At 47.9% G+C, this 17,938-nt stretch overlaps 1 protein-coding gene across 1 annotated transcript in view; it reads left to right on the top strand.

The window, feature by feature from the left end:
- Positions 1-399: 399 nt before the first annotated feature.
- The window catches only part of KANSL1 (KAT8 regulatory NSL complex subunit 1), a gene marked incomplete at its 3' end in the record, with an annotated part of 74,432 nt that continues 56,893 nt past the window's right edge, over positions 400-17,938 (top strand). Inside the window, 1 exon segment of the mRNA XM_010073127.1 lies at positions 400-1,759. Within this exon segment, the coding sequence (XP_010071429.1) occupies positions 456-1,759 (1,304 nt within the window).

Below are 17,938 nucleotides of genomic sequence, written 5' to 3'. Positions count from 1 at the left end.
TAAAGATTAAGTTGGTGAGCTGCTGGCATTGAGGAATAGGTGTAACCAGGGCCAGACTCGTTCCGAAGGCCTGGAAGGATGCTGGGGTGCTGGGTGGATAGCCCCAAAGATGAGAATAGTCCTTACAGGCGGTATGAGCTCTGGGAGACCCTGAGGACCAGCGTGCGTGTTGCTGCTTCTGGTTTTATCTACCTGGTGCCCGGATGGCCCTGCTGAGCGCAGGGCTGGTGCTCGCAGAGGGAGGATGCTGTGCTGGACGTGGCGCTTGCGGGGCTTTACAATAAGTCAATAAATTTCACTACTGTTCGTCTGTCTTGTTTTATTTTCTCTAAGTGCAATGCCTAACTTTCTCTTTTCCCTTCCCTTCTGCAGGCTGCCCTCGGGAGAGGCAGTGGGAGGCAGTGGAGCTGGCCTCGGCACCGGGAGAGGCTGGACTTCCCGTCTCTCTGTGCTGAATGGCTGCGATGGCGCCCGCTCTCACTGACGCAGCAGCTGAAGCTCACCACATCCGATTCAAGCTGGCTCCCCCGTCCTCCACCTTGTCGCCTGGCAGTGCCGAGAGCAACGGCAACGCCAACAACATCCTCCTGGCTGCCAACGGCACCAAAAGGAAAGCCATTGCTCCGGAGGATCCCAGTTTAGATTTCCGAAACAACCCTACGAAGGAAGAGCTGGGCAAGCTGCAGCCGCTAGTGGCCTCTTATCTCTGCTCGGATGTAACATCTGTTTCTTCAAAAGAGCCTCTGAAGCTGCAAGGAGTCTTCAACAAGCAGACAGTCCTTAAATCTCACTCTCTCTTATCTCAGTCCTTCTTGAAAACAAGTGATCTGTTGGGGAGGCAACCAGTGTTGGAATTCACTTTGGAGAATCTAAAAACAATGAGTACTAATAGCCAGCCACCTCTCCCGCAAGCGCCTGTAAATGGCTTGGCCAAGAAATTGGCCAAAAGTACCAATTCAGACCATGAAAACTCTAGTTCACTGAATGGTGGGAAGTGTGCTCCTCCTTCTGCTGCCCTCCAGGGTGGTGACTATAATGCAGGAGGTTCTGAATTGGGGGACTTGAAGACCGGGTTGACCAATTGCACTCTTCCACATAGAAGCCTTGATGCAGAGCACACGACTCCGTTTAGCAATAATAGCACTGCAAACAAATCTTCCCTTAATTCCACGGAGCAACAGCGGGTGCTCGAGGGTGGCGGTGGAGAGACTAGGTTGCCCGGTGTTGCTGGTCACTCTGACTTTGGGAGCAGTAAGTTGGAGGAGCAGAAACCTTCTCTGTCGGCCGGTCACCACAGTGCTCTCGACTCCGAGATGAGGACGAGGGCGTTGCTGCGACGGCAGGCAGACATCGAGAACCGTGCCCGCAGGCTGCAGAAACGCTTACAGGTGGTGCAAGCAAAGCAGGTGGAGAGACACATCCAGCAGCAGTTGGGTGGCTTCTTGGAGAAAACTCTGAGTAAGCTTCCAACTTTGGAACCCGTGAGGCATCGGAGCCAGCTGATGTTGACCAGGAAAGCAGAAGCAGCCTTGAGGAAGGCTGCGAGTGAGACAGTTACTTCAGAAGGCCTAAGCAGCTTCTTGAAGAGCGATTCAATATCGGAAGAACTGGAGAGATTCACGGCCAGTGGTATGGCCAACTTGAGATCCAGCGAACAAGCGTTTGACTCGGATGTCACTGACAGCAGCTCAGGAGGAGAGTCTGACGTTGAAGAAGAGGAACTGACCAAAGCAGACCTAGAGCAACCCCACGTACCGCTGTAAGTACCAGTCATGCTTCGCTTACCTCTGGTGGGGGAGAGCAAGGTGAAAGGTGGCAGATGGAAAAATCTGGTTTTTGTAGGAACGCTGCTTTTTTTTTTTTTTTTGATGCGCTCAGATCAAAGAAGTAATTGTTCAAACTAGTGTGGTGTGATTTCCAGCACGCTTCCTAGTTCAGGCAGCACGTGGAAGGTTGAAGATAAAATTCTTCCTGCGTGCGGTAGTCGTTGGTGTTCTTGTGGAGCAGCAACTCCTGGAAATACTGGTGGGCTGGAGTGGTGCGGATCCATGCCTGAAATACTATAACGAGTTCTCCCCATGATGTGTTGGTCCTCTGAATGAAATGTTTGGTTTTTTACAATGGGAATCTTTGTTGTGAACCAATTCTGTACAGTAAGGCCAGTCTGAATTTTTGTAGCTGACACTGGACTTGAGACTGGGGAATTTTTTTTATTTTTTTTTTTAAACAAACTGCCTGGAAAAAAAAAACAAAAAAACAAAAAAACAAAAAAACCGAAAAACCAAAACTCTGAAAGGATTTGGTCCGAGTGCCAGTGGAGGTGTGAAGTGAGTGTGTTCTCCTCTTGAATCTGGGAAATTATTGTTGGGAATTTTCTTCTTGTCTGTGAGTTGCGTTAAACGATGACAACAACCTCATAATTATATGTTGTACGTGGGTGCTGTTTGAATAAGTATTAGGTGCCAATTTGTGTGTGCAGGAGGAAGATCCTTGTCAAGGCAAAAGGTCTGGAGACAGGTCAAGGAAGAAGGGAAATTTTTCTTCCGAAACAAAGAATTTTCCCTAGGAGTGCCTATCACAGTGTTTTGCACAAATCACTGGAAAGGCCATATTCTGTGTCCAGTCTGTAAAATCTCGCTTGTGTCGGTGGAGGATCTCTTCCACCCAGATGGACCTATTGAACTTCAACCTCGGGCTGTGCAGTATAGCTACGATCGGCAAAAAGCTCCCTGCAAGTGGTCTCGGAGGTCCTGTTGGGAATGCGGGCGGCTTCCCGATGAAGACAGGAAATAGTCACCAGGACTTCTGCATGCCTGCAGTATTCCGGGCTGGTTTGGTGCCTGTTGTCCAAAGTAACGCTAAAGGCTGGTCGGGCGCTGCGTGACGCAGAATTTACTGCACTAGGTAGGTGGGGATGAGCAGTGTGTGTCCCGGGTAACTTCAGCATCCTCCAGAACACGCTCATAGGGGTGAGTGCTGATAAACAGATGTTACAGCTCTTGAATATTAAATTCCAGCTAAATGTCACGTCATGTTTTGGGATGTGAGCGTAGGATGAATTTCTGTATGTGAAGTCTTACGTGTGGCGTGGGTTCGGCTCTCTCCCAGTGCAGAGCTGGTAGCTGAGCATGTGATCCCTGCTGGCTGGACATAAAGGCGTTCTTGTGCTGTTGGAAAAGAGAGTTTAATAACTTTGCTCCTGTTTTATAATGTCCACAAACCTACTGTTGGGATTAGTAAAATTACATTTATAGGAATTGTAATAGTTATTAGAGGAGACATTTGATTAAAATTCTGTCCAAAGTAATATTAAATATCCCATATTGTGGGTTTCATAGATTCACGTGTTGGCTGGTAAAGTGAAATTTCTTTGCCACTCATCTTAATCCCAGGAGGAAGTGCAGTATTGAGAGACATGATGCGTGAAATTCTTTGCTGACTTTTCTGCCCTTTGTGTTAGTCATGCCTTTACATTCCCCAGCCACCCGAGTGCTCGTAAAAAGCCAAAGATTGGAAAGCTAATAAAAAGAATGACTCTTCTGTTGCCTATAGGTTCAGAAGCTGGTGCGTATGCATCCTGGCATGTAAGCCAGGCCCACCAAACCTAGTTTAAAGTTCATGCCTGTGGGGATTTAGTAATTAGTCTTCGCAGCATCGACCGTCCTGTTGGCAGGAGCGCTTTGACGTTGGGTCTCACGAGCTCTGGCGTTACTGGAGTTGGGGCTGAAAGCACGTTTGTGCTTGTTAGCTCAACTCCTGAAGCCGACTTCAAGAGCGGGTACAAGCGTCCGAGTACTTGTAAATATAATTCTTTTCAAAGTACTGCTGAGAGACAGGAAGGGGAAGAGCTGAGTTTTCCACTGGGAAGCCGCCTTGGGCCAGCGCATTGTACAGAACCATTGTTTTACGCTTGTGTGAGCACAGAAGAGCGAAGGCTTGGGCCAGCGCATTGTACAGAACCATTGTTTCACGCTTGTGTGAGCACAGAAAGGCGAAGGCTTTTTGCAGGGTTGCCCAAGTACGGCTGGATTTTGCAGCTGAGTTTACTTATTAGAGGGAAGGCTTCCACCCTGATTATTTTTAATTTTGGTAGTGAGATGGAATATCTTAGTGAGTGTAAAAACTTCTGTCCTGTTGCTCAGTCAGCATCCCTTGGCTGTGTATTGTTCCTGGGTGCCCCTGCCTTCCCCCAGGAAGCTCCTTGCTTCTTCGGTGAGAGTTATGCCGCAAACCATGGGTCTTGTAGCTTGCTCGCAGTAAGCGACTGTGTTGCTGGCTGCCTCTGGGATTCGAGTAGAAGCATGCAGAAGAAACAAAGACATGTTTACATCATGCTTAGATAAGAGCTGACCTTTCTGGCATGGTGGCATTCCAGAATCAGTATCTGCTCAAGGACAGACTTCGAAGCATTTATACTCCTCTGCCGAGCCTGATCGTGGCTATGGAGCAGCATCTTCCCGAGGAATTGCATCTTTCGGGTAGCGTTAGGGATCTCTCAGAACTCGGTAGGTCCTTCTGAAGCACTCAGACCTGTGCCCGGGATGGTGCTGTCATTCAGGCACACAACCAGGCCATCGTGTAACGCGTAACCAAAGCAGGGAGGTGTTCGTTCCACCTTTGTTGGGGAGCCCTGCCAGCTGTGGGCTTGGTTTAACAAAGCGCTCTTGATTCTCGTGCAGCTTGATGGGGAGAGCAAGCGTGTGCCGACGGCGTTGTTTCACGATGCGTCCTTACGTGCCTTGGGGACCACCACAGTGCATTTCATTTGCTCTCAGATTAATGATATAAAACTGTTCCCTTCCCAGCTAACATCCCCTTATGTGTTGCTCCGAAAACACGTGCGGTGGCTGAGTTAGCAAGAGCGGCTGTGCCTCTGCTCGCCGGTGCAAAGGCAGGTTGAGCCTCCCCTGCAGAGGATCGGGCTGAACCTCCTTGGCTGGGTGTGACCGTCGAGCCGTCCGCGACTGCGAAACCTGTGTTCCTTTGAAAGAGCCCAAAGGCTGCTGTCAGCGTGGCAGGATCAGGAGCTGCTGTTTGTGAGCGGTCGCTGGGAGCAGGGCCTGGGAATTCCTCCCAGCACTGGAGGGCTGCTGCCTGCGGGGTGCTTTAGCGACTAATCAAAGTCCCGGGGTTGCTGTGGCCCGGTGCTGGTGTATAAGTAGGAAATATTTCATGTGGCTTGTGCATCTCATAGTAGTTGCTTTTCTCAGGCTGGCTGGTTTCTTTGGTTGTCTTGCATGTCACTAGTTTCATCAGAACTTGTCAATTATTTTTGGCCGATAGTTACCTGCGTCGAACGTGGTCATTAGCTGGCGAGAGGTATGTGATTTCGTCTCTGCAATCCCCAGCTTCAGCCTGTGTACCGTGGAAAAAAAACTTCTGAAAAAGTAATGAACATAAATATTTAATTGGAATGTACCTTTTAGTTGGGTTTTTCTTCTCTGGAAAGTCGCTGTTTCGGTGGCAGTTACGTGAAGCTGCTGAGATGAGCTGAAGTTCCCGGTGACGAACTTCTTGCCGCACCTTTAGGAGGGTCGGGCAGCGCGTGCCGTGCATTCGGCTGTGGTGGTTACGGTGCCGATGGCCACGATGCCTGAGCTCGCTTCAATTATCCCCGTTTACTAGTGGGAAAACCGAGCACCTTCTGCTCCTCGTCGTAGCAGTGAATCATTCCACAGCCTGGCTCCTCCCTGTGCTGTCACATCGCGCAGCCTGGATTTCGGAATTGCTGGACTTGGGGTAGTAACCACGATTTCTCGCTAGGAAATGCTTTTGTCAGCACTGATTTCTGAGTCCTGTGTTGGAGCGGGATGCGTCGGTGGCTGCTCGAGAGGTGGTTGTGTTTGGTGCATCAGTTAACTGAGACATGGATTTTAGAAATTCTGATTTTTTTCTCCCTTGATTATATTTTTCAAGTGAACGCATGAGAAGGAAGCTGTATCTCAAGGGCTATTAAACAGCGTTTCTCCAATCTGTGACTTCCCGGAGCTGTAATTCAAGTGGCAAATCCCACTTTGGGGGGACTAAAGGAAGCTTTTGCTGCTGGTCACAAACCCGTTTCCCTAACTCTGATTTATGCACAGCAATCCTAACAGCCTGTCTCTACTCTTTATGACTTACTCAGTCACCTGTTTGGCTTTTTACGGTGTTTTTCTTGTTCTTGCCTCCTCGCTGTGGCTGCAGGAACAGCTTAACCTTCTAGTTCCAGCTCTTGATGAAAACCCATCTGTGTGGTACCTGAATCGCCTGTGATCCGCGAGGCGCTCAGCGGCAGTGTGTCGGTCAAGAGAGATGTTCATCAAGAGTCTTCCAGTTGGGAAGAGAGAAAAAGAGCAAATCTTGAACATGTTCTTGCTTTGCATTTGAAAGCAGAGCAGCAGCCAGCAGTTCATTGCTCGGAAATGCTTAATCAGGTATCCAGGGGAAGCAGGATGCTCTGCAGGTCCCTCTTGCTGCTGAGAAAAGAGGGCAAATGCGAACGCTGCTTGAGAAGGATCTTTAGAAAAACGAGTCAGTTCTTTCTCCAAGAAATGATGGTCATCGTTTTGTAGGTACAATGGATGTCTGATAAACTGCTCCTGACTCCTATTCGAGCTGTGATCCTCCTGCAGACCCCGCTGGAGGGAGTTGGGGTGTGTTCGGTGCAGGTACCCGCGTTGCCAGGGTGGCTTTCATCCTACAGGGAGTTCGATGCGTTGGGTTAAATTTATCTTTGTGGGCTGAACTCGTGGCTGTTTCAGGGGGAGCAGAAAGCAACCAGCACCCGGCGCTGGGTCGTGTGTGTGAGTAACGGTGGAGCCCGGTGCTGCGGTGCGGGAAAGCGTTTGAATTGGGTGTGCGTGGGGAGGGTGGGATGCAGACAAAGCATCTTTCTCATGGATGCCTGGAGAGCTCTGGCAGGGTTTGGGGTTGTTCTGTTTGGGGTCAGATCCTCGCTGCCTGTTTCTTGGGCTGTGGGGCTGCTCTGGGCTGGTGTAGGAAAGATAATGGGGAATATTGGGAATGGTTTGGTGTTTGGCACTACCAGTAAACGGCGCTTTGTCTCTCTAGCCCTTACCCGGCGGGGCAGCGAGTAAGAACGGGCTCTGGTTCAGGTTTTTTAGGACTTGTGGGTGACACTTTGGATAGGGTTGCATAAATATTTATTTTTCATTGGGGAAAGCCTGTCACAGCATCTGAAGCAGCAGAAAAAAATGTTTGTGAAGTTTGTGAATGTGAACTGGCGATAAAAACCTGGTGTGGTAACTTGTCTGCTTCCCCATAGTCTTGACGTGAAATTGAAGTTAGTGTCAGAGCAAGGGAAAGGGGCCCCGTTCAGAGCTGATCTCTGATATTAAAGTCTGCTAGACCGGTGTGGGGGCTGGGGAGAAGGCTTTTGCATTGCGTTAACCAGCGTCTGTGAGCAGCTCCAGTGTTTTATACTCTTGTTAATACTGACACTGGACAAAAAATAACCGGATAGCTGGGATTAAACTGAAGCAATGGCAAACGTAGACTCCCTTAAAGAGATTCTAAAGGTCTTGCTCACAGATGTGTTTTTCTTCCTGAAAGATTTTGCTTTTCATTATTCAGTAACACGGGTTTCCCCCCCCTCCTTTGTTCTCTCCTCCAGCACATACATTCGGGTTGCACTGCGCTAGACTTCCAGCTGAGGGAAAAATGTTTTCCTTGCTAAACTGGCACTACCCCAACAGATTTTTCCACGGAGCGTGTTTTGGGCACACCCTGCACATGATGGTGCGTTTTGCAAGTGTCTGGTTTCAGCAGCTTCGGAGAGCTGGGTGGCTTTGCTTGGGCCATCCTCGGATGAAAGCCTTTAGATAGAAAAGAACTTGACTTTGGTTTTACTTGAAGGATTTCTGAATGAAAGGAAGGACTTAAAAATACAGATAGCTGAAGGACTGGGTGTTGACTAGTAATTCAGCCAGGAAGTGGAAGGAGAAACTGGAATTGCAGTTGAGGCTGGAGGAGTTGCCTTTCACGTCTCTGGAGCGGGATGGGACCTGGGGATGGTTCAGTTCTCCTCTGGCCTGGAGTTGTCTCTGACATCCTCTGGTTGTGGCTCTCTGCATTTGAAAGGCTTGCTGATGTTCCTAATGAAATGGTTTGCTTAAGTAACACCCAGCTCCTTTTTTTTTTTTCTCTCCTTTCCCCCCACCCTCTGACCTTTTCTGCGCTGAGGTTACTTTCTGGAATGTCTGCTCCAGCTTTGACCTCGGCACTGAACGAGCTATTTATGGGGAGGGTACCTGGCACGGGCGCCCCGAGTTAGGGATTTGGTTAGCGGTGCCTGGGATTTCGTTCGGTGCTGATGCGGTGCAGTTTAGAGGGGATACTTTGGAGAAAGAGGGTATTTAAATAGGGACAGTCAGAGACTTGTGCTGTTGAGAGCTTAAATTCACGGGTTTTGTTATGAGTATGGGGTATCTCAAAAATTTTGCTGCAGATTGGTCATGTTGACTGTGGCTTTCCTATTTCCCCAAAACCAGGCTCAGCTTTAGGTGCCAGAACACACTTGTTCCAGGAGGTGTCGGTGGCCGTACCCGAGCAGGGAGGTCGTGGAGAGGATGTATTTAAAGCTCTTCTCTTGCTCAGGTTAGGGAAGGTGAGCAGCTTGGCACCTTCACCCCGGTGCTCGTACGCAACCGTGATCTGAACTGCAAAACGAGATGTTCCCTGTGATAGCGGCGGCAGGATTCGGCTGGCACATCTCGTGACGCTTCTGCTTCTGAAGCAGATTAATTTGTGCTGCCTTATGAATGAGCAGGAGCGTGTTCTTTCCACGAGTGTTTCATTCTCAGAGATATTTAGCCCGTTTTAAAGAGCTCCGTGTTAAAGACATGCTTCCTTACTGCGTGAAATACAGAATTTGAGTCGTCCCTCTCTCACGCCGTGGAAGGAAGGGGCAGCTGCAGATCTCGCTGCATTTGCAGGTGTCTCCTCGCAGCGCTGTACAGCACCGAGCTTGTCAGATAATTTTGAGTGTCGTTTCACTTCTTAAAAAGTGCCTCCCGACGGGGTGGATTTGTGAAATGCGACTTCATTTGGCTGCTTGCTTCGTAAAATATTCAGGAACTTAAAGCAATGCAAAAAAAAATAATACTCCTCCCGCTATAGTGGTGATTTATTTTTTTTTGATTAGGCTCGTGCCTCCCGACGGGGTGGATTTGTGAAATGCGACTTCATTTGGCTGCTTGCTTCATAAAATATTCAGGAACTTAAAGCAATGCAAAAAAAAAAAAAAATACGCCTCCCACTATCGTGGTGATTTATTTATTTTTTTATTAGGCTCAAAACATTTGGTCATCAGATGACCAAAAGAGCAAAATAAAGAGTGGTAAGGTACTCCTGCAGCAGAGCTTTAGGCTTTTGGATTTGTGACATTTTGGCAGTTTCCATAGTAACACATAATGATGTTGTAAGAAATGTTGCAGGGATTTTATTTGGATGAAGGAGGACTTTATTAAAGGAAGGCAATGTGAATCGGAGGGAAGTCTGGCTGTATTTACTGTTCAGAGCAGAAAAATGGATGCTAGGTAGAGGAAGGTGATTCGATGCGTTGTTTGGAGCGAGCAGCCGGCTGTAGATTGAACTTGTCTTGGCCAGCAAACAGAAAGCAAGAGAACTTCAGTCATCTTGGGAATGTTTGCCACAAAGTCTTTGCTCTGATACTCCAGGTAAAGCTTTGGAAATACTCTGCTGTCACTCATTCTCCAGGTCCAGGTGAAAAATATTTTTTCTCAGGAGTACTTTTAATCCAACCCTGCGTGCAGCTGGAGCTCATCTTGTTCTCTGATATTTGGTTAAATGTTTGGGGCTGTTACCCCGTTTGGGTTCATGGGGGTCTCGGTAAGCTTAGCTGAATTAAAAATTGGATGTCTCCATTTAGATGCCTTTGTATGAGAGCAGCTGATGGGGCTTCATGGGCAATCTGCATTTAGTGAATTCCCTGGCGGCTCCTGCCTAATGACCAACAGGGAGCTTTTGCTGTTTCAGGGCTGGTGACCTTACATTGCGTTATCAAACACAGTCCACCCTGGAGTAAGGAGCAAAGGGGTGTTATGGAGGTGCAACAGGCAGAAATCACAAAAAAAAAAATGGTTTCTTGGAGAAAAGGGGTTTGGAGAGGGATGTTTGTGTGGATGTAAGTTTGAGTCGTGGTCCAGCAGCCATCCCCCTAACCACGTATTTCCCCCCAGCTGGGTGACAGCGACAGCGGAGGGCAGCAGAAGGCATTGTGGTGTGGGTGACCCTGCAATTCAGTCACTTGTAGGAACCCAGCAAGAAATTCCTAATTTCCAGAGGAGCTTAAACTCTTTATCAGGGAGTGTAGTGAGAGAACAAGGGGTAATGGGTGTAAGCTGAAAGAGGGGAGGTTTAGACTAGACATTAGGAAGAAATGTTTTCCTGTGAGGGGGGTGAGGCAGTGGCCCAGGGTGCCCAGAGAAGCTGTGGATGCCCCATCCCTGGAGGGGTTCAAGGCCAGGCTGGATGAGGCTTTGGGCAACCTGGGCTAGTGGGAGGTGTCCCTGCCCATGGCAGGGGGTGGCACTGGGTGGGCTTTAACGTCCCTTCCCACCCAAACCCTTCTGGGATTCTATGATTCTGTGAAACATCAGCGCACGAATATCTCACTTCTGTGTGTCTCATTTGTGGTTTTCTGATGTCACATTAGATATTTAATCTGTTATTAAGTTAGGTATGAAGTCTTCTGAGCTTCTGGCCTTGCCCTGAGAGCTGTGAGCGGGACGCTGCCGTGAGCCGGTCCCTGCGGAGGTTGGTGCTCTCTGGATGCTGACTGGGGGTTACCCACGGTGCCTTGCCGGGCTCTGCACGCCCGCTTTCTGATTTTTCCGTGTTGCAATTGCAAAGCTTGGGTGTAGTGACAGCTGGTTTTGCCCTGCCCTTCTCTTCTGTCTGCATGAGCAGCTGACTGGTAGTTAACACATTTCTTCTGCCCGTTTGGAGGGGACACCTCCTTTTAACGCCGCAGCGCTCGCTCCTGCTTTGTTCCTGGGCCTCTGGACGTTGCAGATGCTGCTGCTCCTCCTCCCTGTGCTCGCAGGCATGGGGCGATCTGCCGGGATGAGCGCTTTCCCTCGTAGGAGCCGATGTGCCCGTGGAAGTCAGTTCTCACTGTGTTACGCCAAATAAAGATAAGTTGCATTGCAGGAACAGATATCGAATTATAAATACACTCAGGGCTTTGCCCCCTGGCTGCTTCTTGCTTCTGCATTCCAGGTGCCCAGAGCACTGTGTGCTGCTGTCACCCGCAGTGGGTGGCCTTGAAGGTGCTTGAGGAGGAGATTTAATGTGTTCGGAGGTGGGTGCGGCAGCAGCTGGTGCTTCTCTTGCACCTCTTGCGAAGGGACGACCCACCAGCTCTGCGGTGCTGAGCACTGTGCATGGTGTTCCCCATGTCTCTGCCCGTTGCCGTTGATGTCCCACCCTGGGTGCTGCGGGTGTCAGCACGGGGGAAAGCAGCGTCCCCTCTCTGCGTCCACCCGTGGATGGGGCAGGGGGCTGATGCAGAGGTGACGGGTGGCTTTGAAGGTCCTTCGGTGCTCGTGTGGATTTGGCAGCTTCTGGCAAAACTTAATTCCTGTGGTCCCCAGTCCTGATCTGGGCGGTTTGATGTGAAGGGGTGACGGCTCTCTGTGCTCCTCCTGGCTTTTTTCTCTGCTGGAAGCTCATATCCCAGTGGCCAGGGGGTGAATATTTCTGTTCACAGCTATTACCAATCCCAGGCTGGGACAGTAGCATGAATAAAAGTTGCCCCAGCTAAATCTGCCTATTTTTGTGTGAATCGGAGCCCTTCTCCATGTGACTTCTGCTATTCCAGTGCTGGCTATTTGGAAAAAACGAGACAATTAGCCTTCTGTGGATCTGCATTTTGAATGCAGAACACTTGCAGGGCTCTTGCTCCGTGTATGCAACATTTTGTGGTATTGCCTTTTTGCTGTCTCAGACTAAAACAGGAAAACTGTTCTCTCTCTCTGCTCCTTCTATGTTGTAGGTAGCTCTTCTGCCATTTGCAGAAGTTTCTGAAAGTCAAAGGGAAGATGCTGTTTATACTGAGGCAACAGAAAATAATTTGAAGAAACAATCACATTAGGAAATCTTTCAAGGCATTAACCACTTTTCCTATGTCAAGGCAGATTAAATTGATACAGATTAATTTTCAAGTGTTTTTCATCATAATATCCACACCTGAGTGTCATCTAATTACTTCTCTCGGGTTCGTTGTTCACATACTGGTGAAAGCCTTATCGTTGGAAGTAAAATAAATCTGTTTGAGTAGTAGCCAGCCACTTAGAGAAAATCCTTCAGTGTGATGATTCACATGGTGCCTAAAGACAGCTTTCCATCCCTACCACCCCCCTCTCCCTGCCTCTGGAAATGGGCAAGAAGCCCAAAACAACTGAACTCTTGGTTATTTAAACCTATTTTTAATAAGTGATACTCATAGAGAATCTCACCTGAAGGCTTTGGCTGACATTGTCGTGTGTATGAGATCTTAAACTGCCTTATGAACTGGGGAACTTCGGGTTGTTGGGTTTTTTTTTTTTTTTTTTCTCCAGCTGCTTTTTTATGAACATGAGCCGTTCTTTGAATTCTTCCTACCAGGCTGAAATGACATCTGTCTCCAGTTACAGCGGCTCTGTACTTGTCCTCTCTTTGTGTGACTCTTGGACTTGTCAAACGTGCCCTGGTGCCCCTCCTCTCCCTCCTGCACGCGTTCCTCTCTTGCATGAACAGCCCTGTCCTTTTAACACAAGGAGTTCTCGTTATTTTTGCAGCTAACTCTCCTGTGTGCGGGCTGCTGAGGTAGTATTTATTTTCAAAATAGTATCCTCCATAGGGAGAAAGATTGCGTAACCCTTCCTAGTTGTCATGGCACGGATCTGCCTTTTCCCCGCCTTTCCCTGCCGTTTCCAGGCATCCTTGGGTGATGTTAAACCCTGAAACCCAAGCCCTCTCCGGCTGGGTACAGGTAAGCCCTGATCAGATTAACTGCTCCGAGTCGCGTATTGTACCTGTGGTTTCCTGTGCTCGAGCCAGTGAATCTGTGTGCTAGGACAAGGCACTCTTCCGTGATAAATTAAAGGAAAAAAAGTGACTTGAAGCCTTTTCGTGGCTTTAGGAAGAACTGGTGAAAATTATCGACTGTGTTTATGTGAATTCTGTCTGTGCGTATGAATTTCCCCCCCCCCATGTGTATATGAATTTTTTTTCCCTCTCCCCCATGGGCAAGAGTTGCACGTTTGCCATCTCCTCTGCTTGATGTCCTTTGGTCATCTCTGCAGCAGAGCTGCTGCTGGACCAGGATTTGCCCAGCGATTGGGGTGCACTGGAAATCTAGTTAGTTGTCTTGCACCTACTTTGTTCCTTCCTTTTTCCATCCTTCCCACAACTGAAAAAAGATCTGGAAACTACTTGGTCCTCAGCGATGCGACTCTTGGAGAGGATAAGTTACGCAGAAAATTTTGTGGGTTTTTTTTCCTTCATTGTTGTCATGTCTCTAAAGGCTTCGGTCGTAAATTCCCGGCAGCTTTTAGCTGTGATGCTTGGAGCAAGACTTCAGCATCGGGGAGGTGACCTCCGCGCTCTCCTGGCAGTCACAAAGCGATCCCCGCTAACGAGAGAACGTTGCTGGAGCTCAGTGTCACTCCGTGGATCTGCCGTAGGAATCCTCGCTTTATTGTTTTGCTCTGATGCTGCGACATTCCTCAAAATCTTTTGCATCTAGTTCTTCTCTGCTTGTTAACAGCCGTCTGCACCCGGAGCACTTGGCTCCTTACGCGTTGGCCGTATGGAACTGAAATTCTCCCTCTCCTTTTGGAGCTTTCTAGGAGGACTTTTTTTTTTTTCTCTCTGATGTAGGTGTTTGAATTGCTCAACTAGTCAAACTAGTACATAAAGTAATCTTCCTGTTCTTGCTGTAGTAGTCTTACTGGAAAAATATTTGTTTTCACTTCAGTTTATTAGACCTGGGAGAAAACTGTGTCACCTTCCTTCCAGCTCGAGAGACTGAAAACAACATTTCCGAGAATAGATATCTGGAGAAGATTTTTCACCCATAATTTTTTTTTTTTCCCCTCTGGTCCTATAGCGATTGAGTGGAGTTTGGAAGTGACTTGGATGCTTAGTGCCCAGCGACTGGGGGTTTGGGTTGGATGAGAAATTCTGGGATGTGCGTGCCTGTGTCCCTGCTGCCCTTGAGAACCGCTGACCTGGTACAAATGGGAGTATTAATGGCAGTAATGGAGCTCTCCCGGGTTTCACTTCATTTCTGAGAGTAACTTGTCCAAAAGCATCTTGCTTTATTTATTTAGCTGATGCTTGGCAAGATAAAGGAGGTTCTGGGAATTTGTGATTATCTGCTTAACTGTGGCTTATGCTCTTGTCCCTTACAATGCACTGGAGCAAATAGGTGGCACCCCTCCTCCTCCTCCTCCTCTCCGCCACCTGGCTTCCTCAAGGATTTATCATCTACATCGTACCTCTGATCAGGTTTCGACACACATCAGGGCAGAGAGCTGAACAGAAATGTCTTGGAAAATGTTTAAAAAAAAAAAAAAAAAGCAAAAATCTCACTTCGATACACCCCTTTTTTAATCATTTTAATTGCCTGTTCGCTTAGTGCTGGCTAACGTCACTTTTAAAGTCCTGGCATTTATTGCAAGAGATCGTACGATAATTTCAGAGGGACATTTTCCCTTTGTACCAAGGTCTGTCTGTTTGGTGTTTTTTTTTTAGGTTAAAACCTCCCGTGGTCTCTAGTACTCGCCGTGAACCTCCTCGCCCTTTGAGCGAGATGAGAGCGCTGGAGCACAATGGCTGCATTATGGTTCTGGTTCTTACCGCAGCTCCTTCCAGCTATGCTAATGAAAAAAATTTGTCATATCTCTTCCAAAGCTGGGAATCCTCTAGGTCTGGAGAAGTAAAAATGCGTAATAGTTTGCTGCTCAGCCCGCTTGGCCCTTTGGACCCGTTGAGGCGATGGAGTAATCGACTCGCAGCGATGGCTCTTTGTTTCCGATACAATTACTTTTGTGTTGGTTTGTGTTGTGAAATGCTTGGCTTCAAAGTTTTTGAATGCATTTGAAAATCCACCATGTGTTTTACGCTTTCTTCTGACATGTGCAAAAATCGTTGACTTGAGTCAGAAGACGAGCGTTGTCCTAAAGCAGCAAAGTCTCAGGTCCGACCGGGTGTAATTCGCCGTCGTGGTGGATGATCTCGTTCGTCGCGTGATCGCGCGTCTTGGGTTCTTGGATCTGTGGTCAGCCTGGCAACATGGTTTTAGAAATCTCAGGAGGTTGAGAATCTGTGTTCTGGTCTTTGCTTTGTGTGAACCTTTTGAAATTGTATCAAGCGTTAAGGTCTGGAAGATGACATCGCACCACAAGCTGTTTCCTTGTGCTGCCTTTGCTCATGGATTGCTTGACTGAAAGTTGCCCCAGCCCAGGTTTTTCTGGCTCTTATCCTGATTTCTAGACATTCGAATGGGATGTGCTTTGCTTTTGCTTGTAAATAAATAAAATTTAAAAAATCATGTGTTTTCTTCTATAGAAAAGCATAACTCCTGGAAAGTAGTCGCTATAAGGTGGGTGATGCTCCATTTGCTCCTCATCCCTCTCCCCCACAAGAATAAGACGACCCCGAAGTGAACGCGTCTTTTACAAAAGCCTCCCGAGGAGATTGATCTCATTGTTTTTTTTTGAGAAACCGAGGAGGGTTGGGGTAATGATGGAAGTTCTGCCTCTTGTACGAGATCTTTCAATGCTGCCAATCAAAACATCTAAAAATATCCCATCTTCTAGAAGAATCTATTCTTGCAAATCAGAGCTCGATATTAAATAACATCCTGTCGATTGCAAAAGATCCAAATTAAAGAGACACAGAGCAAGATTCGTCTCTCTTTTCTCCCTTTCCAGCTCTTTATTCAATTGCTGGATATTGTTGCAGGCTTCGCACAGGATGCAAATAAAATTAGTCTGAGCAAGAGATCTTTCCAAAAATGTGGAAATGTGGTACTTGACCTGCAGGGGAGTTTGCTCAGAAGGTGGAAGCTGGCTTGCTTTTCTCTACAGGGATTTTTTTTTTTTTCTATTTCATGCCTGGTGTTTTGGCATGAAGTAAACATTATCTAGTCCTTTTCAAAAGTCCTGAAGTAGAGAGTGTGTCTTGGCTGAACCCGATTGTAAGGGCTGGGGAAAATCTATCCAAGAAAAATAATTTTCTGGTGGAGCAGCCAACGGCGTGTGTGACATGAACCACTTTTGGAGGGAGGAGGGTGGTGCGAATACAGCGGTTTGATTTGGCTCTGGGAAATACGGGTGAAATGGGAGGAGACGGTTAGGATACAACCATCTCTTTTAGCCTAAAATAATTCGGTTCTTGGTGTTTTCTCACCAGTTCTTGTTCCTGTCTCTTTCCACTTTGTAGTTTCTAATCTTCAGCTGATCTTGCAGAAGAGCATCTCCCATTCCTCCTGCTGGGCAGCCCGCGGAGCCGGGTACCGGCCGGGTCTGGCGATGGGATCATCGCTCACGTGGCGATACAGGCGCCTGCCCACGAGGGACCGCACTGCCCCGCGCTCCGACAGGGAAACGATCTCCTAGAGCTGCCGGTGGTGGGCTCCTGAGGCTGGGAAAGCCTGATGAGGTTCTTATTTTGCAGAGGTACAGTTGGTAGGGCTTTGTTTAGGGAGGGAGAAGAGCTGAAAAATGTCCCCGCGGTGACAAGGGGACATTTCCCCATCGACTGCTGGCTGTCCTCTCCCCAGGCGGTGTGACGTTGGGGTCAGCTTCTCCAGCTTGTCCGCGGGTGCCTCTTCTCCCCGTCCAGCCTCTTGCTCCCGGCGTTGTGGTTCGGGGACTCCCCTGTTTGCATTAACAACAGGGAGGAGCAGCGTAGCAGTGGCAAACCTGCCACGTCTGCTCGTTACAGACCCGCATTGTCCTTGACGAGGAAAGAGCCTTCCAGTAATTCACCTTGCCAGCAAGAAAGAGGATTTTTTTTTTTTTGTTCCCCCCCTTAGGAGCAGCTGAGTTGTTTGGAATCAGTGCAACGCTCAGTGACACCAAAGGAAAAAATATTTTTGTGGATAAGAAACGCTGCTTAATTGCTCACGACGGCAGTTTATTCTTTCAGTCTCTGGAATTTCAGTCTATGTGAAAACCATAAATGCGGCTGTGAACTCATTATTTTGATTTCTTGCTCACTGGCTTGACAGAATAGAAAGCATCTTACTTTTGCGGAAATAAATGATGAATCTTTCTGTATCTAAATGAGATTCAATTAATATTGCATTCTGTGTTTTATAAAGAATCAGACTCATTCTGTTCTTTTACAAGATTGTGTTCATCATTAGCAAATTAATGAGTTGCAGTACCGTGGCCGCATCAAGGTGTGCAGACAGGCCAAGGAAAAGCTGAGGTGTGCTGAAGGATAAACTCAGGTAGCTCTGGGATCACAAACAGGCTGCGGAAACCCCCAGTCCCAGAAATAAATCCAATTGCCGGTATGTTCACCGAACAGTAGCTGAATCCGACTGTTCTGCAGTGGAAACGGTCGTGTTTTCTCTTTCACATGGTGACGTACGATCCTTTTTTAGCTGTTTGTGGGTTTTTAAACTGTAGGGAATTGTGAATAACTTGTATTTATAGCGAGCTGTGAAAGCCTTGAACGATGCCTGAGCGCTTTGGGGTGCGTGTGTACATACAACGTGTGTGTGGTATACCAGAAAGTTTTTTTTAAAGACATTTGTATCTTCACTTACATCCCAGCAGTTTGCTTTTGAGGCCCTTGCTGTGATCTCCGTAGTTACAGAGAAATGGTTTAAGTTCGTTGGATACAAGGAGGAAACCTGAAGTCTCTTTTTCGATGTCATGAGGATATAATTTTATTAAAGCAGGTTTTAGGAAGAGCG

The sequence above is a fragment of the Pterocles gutturalis genome, unplaced genomic scaffold (assembly GCF_000699245.1).
Source record: "Pterocles gutturalis isolate BGI_N339 unplaced genomic scaffold, ASM69924v1 scaffold3337, whole genome shotgun sequence".
In the NCBI taxonomy this organism is placed as follows: domain Eukaryota; kingdom Metazoa; phylum Chordata; class Aves; order Pterocliformes; family Pteroclidae; genus Pterocles; species Pterocles gutturalis.
The sequence above is the reverse complement of the archived record's forward strand: the minus strand, read 5'-3'. Positions and strand labels throughout refer to the sequence as shown.